This window comes from Haliaeetus albicilla, chromosome 19, assembly GCF_947461875.1.
Source record: "Haliaeetus albicilla chromosome 19, bHalAlb1.1, whole genome shotgun sequence".
Lineage (NCBI taxonomy): Eukaryota > Metazoa > Chordata > Aves > Accipitriformes > Accipitridae > Haliaeetus > Haliaeetus albicilla.
The window spans coordinates 5,748,809-5,761,890 of NC_091501.1; the positions used below are offsets into that span (position 1 = coordinate 5,748,809).

At 39.4% G+C, this 13,082-nt stretch overlaps 1 protein-coding gene across 3 annotated transcripts in view; it reads left to right on the forward strand.

Moving 5' to 3' along the window:
- Positions 1–13,082, forward strand: part of APPL2 (adaptor protein, phosphotyrosine interacting with PH domain and leucine zipper 2) — a 36,780-nt gene that overhangs the window by 22,332 nt on the left and 1,366 nt on the right. For 2 of the 3 annotated variants that reach the window (XM_069807418.1, XM_069807417.1), the window contains exons 8-20: positions 13–159; positions 2,387–2,469; positions 4,986–5,144; positions 6,246–6,434; positions 6,752–6,794; positions 6,874–6,930; positions 7,045–7,133; positions 8,764–8,916; positions 9,032–9,084; positions 10,565–10,739; positions 11,420–11,456; positions 11,586–11,726; positions 12,436–12,483. In XM_069807418.1, the coding sequence (XP_069663519.1) occupies positions 13–159; positions 2,387–2,469; positions 4,986–5,144; positions 6,246–6,434; positions 6,752–6,794; positions 6,874–6,930; positions 7,045–7,133; positions 8,764–8,916; positions 9,032–9,084; positions 10,565–10,739; positions 11,420–11,456; positions 11,586–11,726; positions 12,436–12,483 (1,374 nt within the window). Of the gene's footprint in view, positions 1–12; positions 160–2,386; positions 2,470–4,985; positions 5,145–6,245; positions 6,435–6,751; positions 6,795–6,873; positions 6,931–7,044; positions 7,134–8,763; positions 8,917–9,031; positions 9,085–10,562; positions 10,740–11,419; positions 11,457–11,585; positions 11,727–12,435; positions 12,484–13,082 lie in introns of all 3 variants that reach the window. The other variant, XM_069807416.1, reaches the window with a different exon arrangement.

Genomic DNA, 13,082 nt, shown 5'->3' on the forward strand with positions numbered 1-13,082 from the left:
ATTTTTATTCAGCTTAAGGCAGAAGTGGCAAAAGAAGTGGCAAATGCAAGAAGAAAGCAGCACCTTTCATCTCTGCAATATTACTGTGCCCTGAATGCTCTGCAGTACAGGAAGAGAGTGGCAATGATGGAACCTATGCTAGGATATACAAGAGGACAGGTACTGACAGTAAAGTCTGTACACCTGGGAAAAGTAAAACATTGTAGCTCTGAAATTTTTTTTGAGAACTGACAAGTGATAATGGAGGGGGGGTGGGGAGGAACTTTATTCAGCTTGCCTAGATTCTAACAACTGGTGTTGTCTGTGGAAGATAGTTGAATGTTTAGATATTCAGGAAAGACACAAATGAAAAAAAATCTAGTACACTTAACATGCAAAATCAGCCTGAGGTTAATTTTTTCATGGCTAAGCTATCAGCGCAGCAGCATTTACTTCCACTGTTTACTCTGTCTGCACAGACTCTCCTATGTAGCAGTTCCCTTCCTGGCACAGAACGTTCAGCATACTGATGAGGAGTGTACGCGATAGGGAACAGAGCATGCACTGGAGAAGTGGAAAGACCAAACAGTAGAGTGGATTGAGCATAAGGCTGGCAAATCCTCTTTCTAATCTTTATTCTGCCAGCAATTTGATAGAGCATTTCTCAAGTCTGTAAAATGCGGTAGTAATACTGATAATCCAACTCGCCAGTGGGTCAGGTGGGTCAACAAACTAGTATTTTCACAGCACTTGATTCTTATTCCCACCCATTTTAAGGGTCTGTTGTGATTTGATACTGATGAAAGAAAGCATTGGGAAAATGAGAATTGGGCTGTGAAAACAGAAAAAATGGATGCAGTGCTCTGTTTGAGATTGTAGTGTGGTTCATCATCTCCACTGTCCTGTGTCTTTAGCAGATCATATGCCCTATATAAAATAGGTAATAAATGAGAATCCAGTCACTTTCCCCACCATGGGAGTTCAAACTGCTTCTCTGCTGTAATTATACTAAGTGAAAGAACTGTATTGGTTTCCTTTACTGGAAGCCAAACAGAACTTTCTTTCCCTGTATTTTATCTGGCAAAACTGCCATATCTCAGTGCTTTATACAGGAGAGTCTTATGTTGTCATGGGAATGACTGAGTAGCCAGAAGCCAGTTGATATTGATGCTCACATACTGTGAACTGCCCTTCAGCCAAAATAAATATTTTATTTATTAATTACTCAAAACGTGTCTCATATTTCACATTTCCAATGAATGAGCAGGCCGTAAGGGATTTTTGGAAGAAGCAGTGGCTAATATAGGGTTGGTTTGACTGAAAACTGACATCAATATCTAAGCTAGGCGTGTCAGTCATATCATCAGTGGAATTTAGAGCTCTTCCCTCCTGAAGTAGGCTTCTGAAATACAGTGGGTGAATCATTCCTTAAGAAAGTGTGCTTTCTTTCCTGTGTCTGTAAAGGGAGTCTGTGGTCAATAACATGGTTGCAGAAATCTGAGTTACAGGTAAGAGGAATCCCACGTCCCAGCGTTAGGGAAAAGGAGTGGAATCGCAAGTAAAATTGGATGAAAGAGCTAATAAATTGCTTAACAGCCAAGAATTTGCTTTTTCCATCTCTTTCTGGAGTAGTTCACTGATTTTATTTTTTTTAAAAAAAGCTAATTAATTGCATAAATGCAGTAGCCATGTCCATGTTTCACACAGTTGCCAGTAAGTCCTAATGATGACTGTGTGCCCCGCAGCAGGTAATCCAAGGCTAAGTCTACACTGAGTGCTTTGCTGCTGTTGCGTGCCTGCTGAGCCATACCAGCTAAGTGAATTCATCTTCTGTCACAAAATGTGCGCTTTGGCCTTAGTAGCTTTTTTAGCTCCTTCAGTAGAACAAAATCCATTATAAATCTGTAGTTGATATAACTAATTGTCCTGGAGGCTTCTGCAAGCACAGCTACACTTCACTTTCCTGACTGACTTTGCTATAGCAGTTTAAAAATTTCCAGGTTGGAGTTGGTTGTCTAGGTTGGACTACTAGATCTAATGGATGATTTGTGTCCCATTCCATTTGATATGGTGGCATTGCACACAGTGACTCGTAAACCACTAGACCAAATTCTGCACAGTGCTAGTATGGGAGGAGGCTACCTGTTCCCTTATTTCAGTCATTTAGCAAGTTCATTGGAAACATACCTGTCCGCAGCCAATGGCATATGTGTGTGTGAAAGGGTGGAAAGTTGCAAAAGTGAGAAATACAAAGAAAGGCAATACAGCTGGTTTTGGCCATGTGTTTGATCGCCAGCCAAAAGTATCAGTCATAATGGAGTCGCTGTTAACACAGTCCCCACAATCTGTTATTTGTCTGCCAAAGCCAAGATAACTTCCAGTATTCCATTCTTTTTTTATTTTTCAGATCAACTTTTTTAAGAAAGGAGCAGAGATGTTTTCCAAAAGAATGGACAGCTTTTTGTCATCTGTTTCAGACATGGTTCAAAGGTAACACAATACTTAGCACTGTAACCTTCAGCACATAACAGAGAGTGCCTCTTTCTTTCTCATGAGAGTCCTTCCATGCTTGCATTGCATTGCACTGTTGGGCATATTTTGTTAAAGCAGCAGGTGGAAAGGAGGTATGGTTGTACATGTAAAGGAAAATGCTGGCATTGCACTGCAGAGAGTGTTTTTACAGTATAGCTGGGAACTATGCACTGTAAAATGTTCACATGCTTTCTTACATCGCTGTGTCTCTTCATGGACACAGAGCATGGAATCTGGGCTTGAAATGGGTTAACAGAATTAATATAACAGAGTTAAAGTGCATTCTGAACTAGAGGTATTTATACTTGCTCGGTCTTCTGTAATAATACTGTAACAATAATGCATTAACCTCCCAAGAAAGGATTTAGGGCCTGTAGTGTTTGATGTTGTAGCTACACAAGGCAAACAAAACTCCTTGCCCTACAGAACATATTCATTGCATCCAGTATAGACAACTGAGTTCAATCTGCTTTGGCTAAGTCCTTATTTCAATAAACTGCCTCACTTTTATACTCCTAATTTTGTGATTATTTTTTCTTTCCCCTCCTGCCCCCCCACTTGTAATGAAGATTGACATTTTCTTTTTAATTAAGTCCCTGTAAATGTAAACTTTACATTTAAAATGTAATCATATTAGAACGTTAATCAGCTGGAACACTAAACGGAGTCCTTCAGTTTATTGCTTCATACCTTTCATATTGGACTGTATCCAAATCATTACTTATTCTGCCTCTGGTAGCATTTTAAATAATGCATACTTGTTAATTTGAGAACAGTGTTAGAAGTAATTTCCCTGTATAGTAGATTCTTTCACTGAATGATGCTTTACTTCCTGTGCCTCTATACTTACATATCTTTTCGCACTCACTTCTGAAATAAATCCCTCCACAGTCCACACAGCATTTGTACAGACTGGAGGAGAGATTTTAAACTCACTTGAAATAGTGTCCTTTATTTGGTAAGGCTAGACCACCTTGCTTGTATCTTATAGGTACAGTAAGGATATTGCCATTGTATCCTCACCATAGAATAAGCCTTTGTTTTCCAAAGTCTGATGGATTTGAATTCTGGATAGTACGCAGTAGTAAATAGAATCAAAAATAGGCTGCTCAGTTGGTTTGCCGAGTCTGGTTTTTGTGTTTTAAGTCTGTCACACAGCAAAGCTTGAAAGTACAACTCAAATGTAACTAGTACAGGAGTGTGACGTCTTTGGAAAAAACCAAAAGAGAAGCTTGCAAAATTCTGAATGACACTGTGCAGCTTAACAATTACTGACACAGGACATGGTTTCATGACTTAAGATTACACAGCCACTGAAAACCGTGCTGCCCACTCCTTTCTTTCTTTAGTGCTGGGGATCACAAGGCCTCCATGAGTCAGATCTGCTTGCTAATCAAGCTGAAAGCTTTTTATTCGTCAGGTTTGTCTTGGAACAACAAGCTGATGAGACCCATTGTGCAGTTACAGAATATCAGCAGTGATGTAGTCTTGCATCTGTTTAAGCTGACTGTGAAACTGAGTCTTCATATTTAAAAGTATTTTCATTTATATAGTCAATATTGCTAACAGTGTAAAAACATGTAAGAGAAGAGCTGAGTTACAAAGACTCAGCCTCTCATATGACTTGGCTAGGTGGTACAATGCACACAGCTGGTCTCATTTCGGAGGTGATCTGGGAGCTTAGGAAGTCTCAGCTTTCTAAAGATGCAGAAAAGCTGGAAATAAGCTAACATGAAACAGACTAACACAATGATGTGTGCTGCTATATATGCTGCTATACCACATGATATGTGCTGCTATACCAGGGCAACATGTATGTATGTTCAGCAGTGTAAATTCATACAAGCATTGCTTTTAGAAGCTGTCTCTCTCAAAAAATAAACTTAACTCTTCAGTCTTAACACTTAAGCATTTCTCATGTGTTCATTTCAGTCTTACAAAACAATCTCATAATTCTGATCACTGTCTCTCTATACTGCTTGGGGAAAGAAGATAACTATGTTTAGTATAAATTGCAAAAAAGAAAGCATAGCTACTGTATGAGACATAATGAGATTAACATCTTCAAGCTAGGCTTTCAAAGTAAAGCGCAAGGGGAAATCCTGGCTGTGCTTCTGCTGCCAGCCTGCCAAAGATAGCCATATTTTCCTTAAACCATTTTTAATACCTTCAGAGCATATGCACCTTGTCTCTTTAGGCTCAGATGACGTTTTCTTGGAGTAGTTCCCTATTGTATGCCTCTTTCTTCCATTGTTTCCTAATTGCACTGATTTATCTAGTCCTTAGAGAAGGCCTTGTACATGTAGTATTACATTATATTTCCTATAAAATCTGTTCTAAAAATAAACTTTATCTTTGCATTACTCTCCAATATAATCTCAACTGGTATTTTTGTTCATTTTGGCTTACAGATGTTAGCTATATCCTGGTATAAACTGACTAACGATGGCTTTGGGGTTCTTGTTTTTTTCCAGCATACAGGGAGAACTGGATGCTGAAGCTGAAAAAATGAGGGTATCCCAGCAGGACTTAATTGCAGTTAATGAATCTGTTTACACCCCAGATTCTGATGTAACTTCACCTGCTATCAATAGAAATCTCATCCAGAAGGCTGGCTACCTTAATCTTAGAAAGTAAGACAACTGTTGCTACTCTCCAGTTTGTTTAGTTGCTGACTAGTGGGTACTTTTTTTTTTTTTTTTTTTTTTTTTTTTTAAGGTCATAAAGACTCCTCAGGTAATGGTGTTTGAGGCCCCTGAATCACTGTGGTAGCTGTACTTTTCAGCTCCTAAGTATCTCTGTCATCTTTGGAAATGTGTTTTAGAGGCCTAAAAGAGGCATTTGAGACTCTTTTCCTGAAAACAGAAGTTTACTTCTGTTTGAATTCACTTACAGGGATGATTTCCTGCATTCAAGTGGTTAAAAATTAGAAATTGATGGGTCTGGGTTCAGATTGTTCCCAGTTCTTAGGACTAAAGAAGACATAGTGTTTAAAAAAATAAACAGCTATATTTTGTAGTTAATATGTGTTTTCATAAACGACCTCCTTTACATAAATAAAAGCTTTATGGACAGTATAAGTGTGTAACTTTGAATGTATACCATACGTAGAGTTACCTCTGCAGATTTTTCCAAATAAAATCTTTCATCAGCTTCTGCAGGAGCTATGTATATTGGTGGCATATAGTAACCCTGTTTATGTGATTGATTAAATATCAGTTTATGTCTGTTTGATAATTTTTTTTTTTGTGAGTGGACATTTATTAATTTCTCAGAGCATTCTAAGAGCTGTATTACAATATAATAGGACTCCATAGCTAGGGAGAAGATGGACTCTGAGATACTACTTGCAGAAGATGCTTTTTTTTAATGATTCTTTGTGGTGAAATTGCTCATGCTGCTCTTCAGCTTGAAAATACTTTTTTTAATCCAGCTTAATAGTATTTCATGTCAGTTAATACCAATAATTTTTTTATTCCTTAACTGGGAGATACTGCAGAGAATGTTTTTAACTTGGAATGTTTGGAATTAGTTTAATTCTTCAGCTTTCATTAAAGATTAGTCTCTGCTAAGAGTAGGTGCTACTTTTACTTGTTAACAGAGACTTATCATAAAAAAAATTCCAGGGCTGAACATAAAGTTCAGATTAGCATCAGGATATGTTTGCACTTTCATATATGTTCGGAGTAATTTCTAAATAGTAATGAGTCTTTATCACTGCATCTTCTCTTTAGTAAAACAGGTCTGGTGACTACAACTTGGGAAAGACTGTATTTCTTCACTCAAGGTGGCAACTTGATGTGTCAGCCAAGGGGAGCAGTAGCTGGAGGATTGATTCAGGACCTGGACAACTGCTCTGTTATGGCTGTAGACTGTGAAGACAGAAGATACTGCTTTCAGATCACTACTCCTACAGGCAAAGCGTATGTGACAGGTTTTATTTGAGGACAGTCAGTCACACCTACCCTTTCAGATGCTGTTTCATGTAAAACGTGCTTGCTATAATAGTAAGCCTTTGGGGTTTCCAGAAGGGTGTTTCCAAATTAAAAGCATGTTCCTTCCCATCCTCCCCCACAACTGCCTGAACAGCACATGCAGTATCCTTTAGCTACAGCTTATTCGTGATTTTTGTTCCTTAGATGGTTAATAGTTACAAAGCTTGGTGATGTTATTATAAGGCCTGGAGTCAAACAGTCCTGGTGTCCACTGTTAGCACTCATACACTATGTTTATGTTTTAGGGGTATAACCCTTCAAGCAGAAAGCAAGAAAGAATATGAGGAGGTAAAAATACTTTCTTAATGCTGTTATTCTTGTATACAAATGAGCTCGAAGAGTTCAATTTCATTTTTTTCCCTTCCAGTGGATATGTGCCATCAACAACATCTCCAGACAGATCTATCTCACTGACAATCCAGAGGTGGGAGCTTGTTTCCATCTTTCAGTCCATTCCTTCCAACTTCCTTTCCTGTTGTTCTTTACATGGCAATGTAAAGTACGTGTGTAAAAGAGCTGTTTGGTCTTGTTTTCATAGGCAGCTGCAATCAAGTTAAATCAGACAGCCCTACAAGCAGTGACTCCCATTACCAGCTTTGGGAAAAAAAATGAAGTTCACCACCCCAGGTAACAGTCTCACTTGCACAGACTAGAGACTCCGTGCTCAGTCATGCTCTTTTTATGGGGCGTCACCCAGGAGAAAGCCCTGTCTAGGCCCTGGCTTTACAAGCCTGTGCATTCCAGCAAATTCCTCTACTTTTGATGTTTCCTACTGATAGCCATAAGAGATGCTAAGTGTTGAGGGTAATGCTTACTGCTCCACATCACAGCGTTGAAGCTTCTTGTGGTTGCCACTGGGATTTTGCTGTTTCTTCAGAAACAAACGCAATGCTTTACTTGTAAGTGCTTTGCTGTAAGGGAATGATTTGTAATGTAGGTAATACAGCGGAGTCCCCAGTATACATTGAAGTAAGTATATTCTTGCATATTACCTCAAGCAGTTCCTGTCATTCTGTCACAGGAATATGCCTTACACAGCTGTCAGAATAATTACTATGGTTCTCTTGTGCTCATCCAGGTCAATCAATAAAGCTCCCCTCCTTCAAAAACTGTTAATAATTCTTTAGGATAGGCTTATATTCAAAATTCATATTCTGTGTATCATTTCTTTATGTCCACATGATCCTAGCATCTTGCTCAGTGGGAGTTCTTCAGACTTCATCATCAGAGTTGGCTTTCAAGCTCAGTGCTGGACTGAAATCCTGCTTTCAGAAGCAGTGTGATAAATAAAATAGGGCAAGTTTGTGTCACACTGACTTCAACATGAAGGGACTTCTCTGCTAGTTTTGTCAGAAAATTCTAAATTTTTACTCAGATACTTCTAGAAATTCAAACCTTTTCCAGATCTTCTGCCTCTCAGGCTAGTGCCTTTGCTATGATTTATGATTCCCTTTATTATGATTGCTTACAGATTCCAAAGATTCCCTATAGCCATGGAGAGTGCCAGTCAATTTCTTTCTAATTTTATTCACAGTACAGCTGTTTCACTTTGATTAGAGATTTATAAATAGAAGAGTATTGCCAGCTATTTCACTGGCCAAAGGAAATAGCTATTTCTTTGACAAGTAATCTCTCAAGTCACTCTTACATCTGTGTGCAACCAGAAAACTTTCTAGAAATAGAAGGATGCTGCTAATAAACCCAGTGTACCATGTGTAGTGATGTGTATTGTTACAACTTCTGTAGCTGTGGGAAACTTAGAATTTCATTCTCTTTGAGAAAAGGTGCAGGAAGAAATCTGACCCAGTGTGTAACGCTGCTTCTTAACTATCACATTGTGACAAGCCCGTGGCCAAGTAAGGTCTTAAAAAGATGTCAGGATTGCCATTTACACCTGTAGCCACAAGTCCAGGTCTCTGCTATTTGAACTGATAATGGGGATGTGCATACAGCAGCTAGAGGGGAGGGAGGCAAACAGCAATGTATTGCTGAAAGCCTGCCCACGCTCAGAGCTGGTCTGTGTTCAGGTGTAATGTACCAGCATTTACTTTTTCCCTAATTAATTTCAGGTACAAAAAAATAAAATGGAGATTTTATTAGAGTCCTCGGTAACAGGTAAATAGGAAAATACTCTTATTTATGTTTATGTATAGTGATTCTATCCCACTTTGGATTTTTGAATAATCTTGTCTCCCTTCCAGAGCAAAGATAGGGTGTCATTGATTGATTGAAACATTTTTTTCCATTTTCACTTTAGCCAGAATGTAAGGAATATGGAAAATGATAAAATAATTCCCAGTGAATCAGCTGGAATTCAAGACTCCACACAACTCATTGCTCCTGGAACACCAATTCAGTTTGATATCGTACTGCCTGCCACAGAATTCCTGGACCAGAACAGAGGTGGCAGGTATGACCAGAGACAGTGATCGATCACTTTGAGCGATTTCAGGGGACAAAAACGGGTATTGCAGTGTATGTGTGGTGACCAGAATCCATAATTAGTTTTTATTCTTATTTCATAGGCGTGCAAACCCATTTGGGGAATCAGAAGACAGCAGTAAAGATGAGGAGGAAGGTCAGTGCTTCTATTTTCCAGACAAAATTAGTCATGATTTTAGGCCTAATTCAGCTGTGAGCTATCCAATGTCTCTTAATGAAAGCACCTGACACCATGCAGCAGTGGTAACAGGCCCATAGTACAGTTGAAGGTAGTTACCTTTCAGAAGCCAGTCTTTTAAACATCTCTATCTGTGAAAAGAAACACCTTTTTCCTTGACAGTCCAAGCTGTATTCCAGTTTAGGTTTATTTCAAATGTTTAAAGGCAAAAAGATTTGGTTTGCTTGGGTTTTGTCTTTAATTTTTCTTTTCTTTTTTTTTTAAAAAGTAGCTGTTGACTTCTTTAGAAAGGGTTTGATGGGACTGTATTATAATTCTGCCTCAAGTTTGAGGCTGCTTAGTAGCCATTTCATACCCACATGTACTCTGAAATCCACAATCTAAATCTCACAGAGGCCCAGGATATAGCTAGCTGCAGCAATGTGTCTCTTTCAGCAAAAGAGTTTTACTGCTGCCCCCTTTCCCTCCTCCCAGTGACATGCCAGCAAAAGACCTGCCTCTACCAGCACACGCAGGGCTCAGACCCTGGCTGTTCTCTTCCGCTGTGCCAGTTACAACCGCTGTCTGGAACCCACAGCCCCTGTCAGGAAACTACTCGCAGAACCTACTGGTCTGAACACTCTCACTTGCAGGTGCCATCCCACTGCAGGACAGCAGTGTAGCTGTGACAAGCGGGTGCCTCCGCGCTCACAGCAGCCGCAGCACGCAGAGAGAGAGCACACTGCTGAGGTGACTGCCCTGCGTCTCCGGCTGCACAAGCGGATCTGCGTAGCTCAGCTCAAGCTGATGCTTAACGCTCTCTGTGGTCTCTTGTGCAACGTAGACACAGCTGTTGTGGCCTTTGAACAGTCATGTTCAGCAGGAGTCATCCTGCTTTACCTTGCTCACCACCAACTGTAAACGGAGCCTGGTCAAATGATGGCTACTTAGTTGTAAACAGGAGTCTTACGGTGATAGTCAATGAGCAAGGAAGGATTTAATGAAAATCTCATTGGAACCAGCTGCATGGAAGGTCAGAAGGACATAGAAGAACGTGAGCAATGTACAAGGTTTAAAGATAAGAGTTAATTTGGTGGAAGCCAAGGCTTGTGCACAATCATAAACTTACCACAGTTTAAGTGCACCTGATAACGAGATAGGCAAGTGCATTTTACTAGCTAATCAAATAAGGCATAAAGGACCAGTTACACTTTTAAAGCTGCCAAGCAACTGTGATTTCCACGCCCTGCCCCCTCCCCACTAGCTGCCAGCACCAGCACTGTTTAAAACTGGGTCAGAGCACTGCCTGGCTCATAGCAGGAAGTCACTACTCACAACAGTCACCACCCGCAGGTTTACTGTTGAATTTCCAAAGTGAAAAAAATAATTTCATTGATAACTTCAGCTACTGGAAAATTGGAGTAGCACAGTGAAGGAAGTCATGCCTTTTATCTTCCAGATTCACTTTTGCAGCAGATGTTCGTAGTTCGGTTTTTAGGATCTATGGCTGTTCAGACAGATGAAACAAGTGAGGTGATTTATGAAGCTATGAGACAAGTGTTAGCTGCTCGTGCCATTCACAACATATTCCGTATGACTGAATCCCATCTCATGGTCACCAGCAAGAACTTGAGGTACTGTAAGACCTTCAACTTGTCACATTCTGTTTTCATACAACTTGTGATTAGTAAAGTATTTCTGGTTTTGTTTTTCCAAGAAATACACTCTTTGAGGGAGCAAGATACTGAGATTCACTTTACTTAGTAAAAATGTCTCTTTTCTTACTCTGTAGTATGTAGAAATCATCATCCTAAGTTGTAAGAACATCCTACCAAAATTTAGGGGATGCAGTGGGACTATAAGGGCCTGCAAAGATACAGAAAAAGATTGAAAAAAACCCACATTGGAATATTCTCTGTCCTTGCATGTAGTAGCAGCAAAAGAGCTATCGCTGACCTGTTGTCAGTACTGTCACTGTAGAATATGTTGATACAAGACATTCACGTCAGCTGGAGGGTGTTTTATGTCCTTGTGCATATTAGTGTGTTAGCCCGCACACTCGGGATGCTGACCAGATCAGTGATTCAGAAAGATACTACGGCCTGTACGTGTCAGGTGGCTGAGAGTAAGGGTCTAGAGTTGAACCTTGCCATCAACTGACTTGAAATCGGAGATAAAGCATTCGATTCTGTGCAGATGTTTCCTCATCTGTAAAATTGCTATAGTGATTGCCTTACTGTTATAAAGCACCCTGACATTACTGAGAATCACGCTAAAATAATTTACTTTTTTTTTCCCCTACACATAATTGCAGGTTAATAGATCCTCAAACACAAGTTACACGAACAAGTGTAAGTAACTTTTGTTTTGAATTTGGTTTTCTGCCACAGCATTGAATACTCAGTGACATGAACTTGAGTTCTTGACCAGGCTAACCAAATTCTGGTTAAAAAAATAAATTCTTTGTTATACTCTTCCAGTTTGAACTTGCCACTGTGACACAGTTTGCTGCTCATCAGGATAACAGGCGACTGATTGGCTTTGTGGTCCATCTCAGTGAGACTCTGGGAGAAGAATCCATGAGCGCATATATTTTTGAGAGCAACACAGAAGGGGAAAAGGTTTGCATAACACTTAATAAAATACTTTATTTAGAAAACAGGTCTTAGGCTTCTTGATTGCACATCTGGGAAGCAGGGCGACAGAAGCAAGAGCAGCTCAATTTCTTGCCAGGAAAACATGCCTTGACATTCAAGCCTTTGATGGCTTATGTCTAAAAAGGACCAAATTTATAGATAATGCAGCAGCATGTGCAGTGAGGACGAAAGGATGTGATAGCTAATACCAGTGTTAAGAGAGAGGGGAAAGTGTGTGTGTCTGGCACCAGCACTAACAAAAATCAGCATCAGCCATGTTGAGATGTACATTAATAAAGCTTTCAAAGACAAGACGGCCATCCTGTGTTAACACTTCTGGGTGCTTGCTGCGTATGATAATAACAGATTATTAAAAATAAGGAATGTGCTGGAGAATTTCTGTCTTAAAACACTAAAACTCTTACATGCACTGGAAGATATCCCCCAGGTTTGGCAATTAAGTTTGGTGAATAAAACTAACTGAGTACAAAGATTTACCAGCCTAAGTGAGCTCTGAAGCAGAACCTAAGGCAGTTTTATTTTTATGTAGTTAGCATAGTGAATTGGTATTCCACCTCTGCTTTTAGACCTGTATTTAAGACTTAAGTTTGCATTGACACTTCTGTGTTTTAGTCCCAGTTAAGGAACAAAAAACCAAACCAAACCTTAACTTTACATATATTTCTTTTATTAGATTTGCTATGCCATTAGCTTGGGAAAGGAAATCATTGAGGCACAGAAGGTAAGTTTGTTTCATTCCCCATGTCTGTGTTGTGATACATCATACTCTGCTTTTGGTTGCACCATCCAGGTACCTCTGGTGGGCCTAAGTAAAAAAGAACTGCTATTTCTCCTAATGACAAAGTTTGGCAGACATTATTTAACACAGCCCTGCGGTAGTTCACGCAAAAATAAACTCAGTCGGACTTTGCAGTAGCTTGATTTCAGCTAAAATTTGCCACCGTAATCAAATTCAGAACTACAAATCTAGTAGTTCATGTTAAAGGAAGCTGTAAGTAAAGCTTTAAAAAAAACCCAAACAAACTCTTTGGGATGATGTGTAAGTTACACACATGGCTGTTTCACTTTTAGAAACTCATATTCCTTCCTCCCTTAGGGATGAAAAACACACAGTGTTTTTCTACTTAAAACGAACGGCAAAGTTTATCTGTACAAAGATGTGATGCTGATACATTAATATATGCTCTATATTGTCGCTGCTAAGATTTCAGAACAAGTTGGGGGAATGAGCTTTTAGTTGCAGGCAATAAGCACAGGTATAATAAATTTATTTAGACAGTTATTTTTCTCTGTGTTTTTCAGTAATTTTATCAATACCAG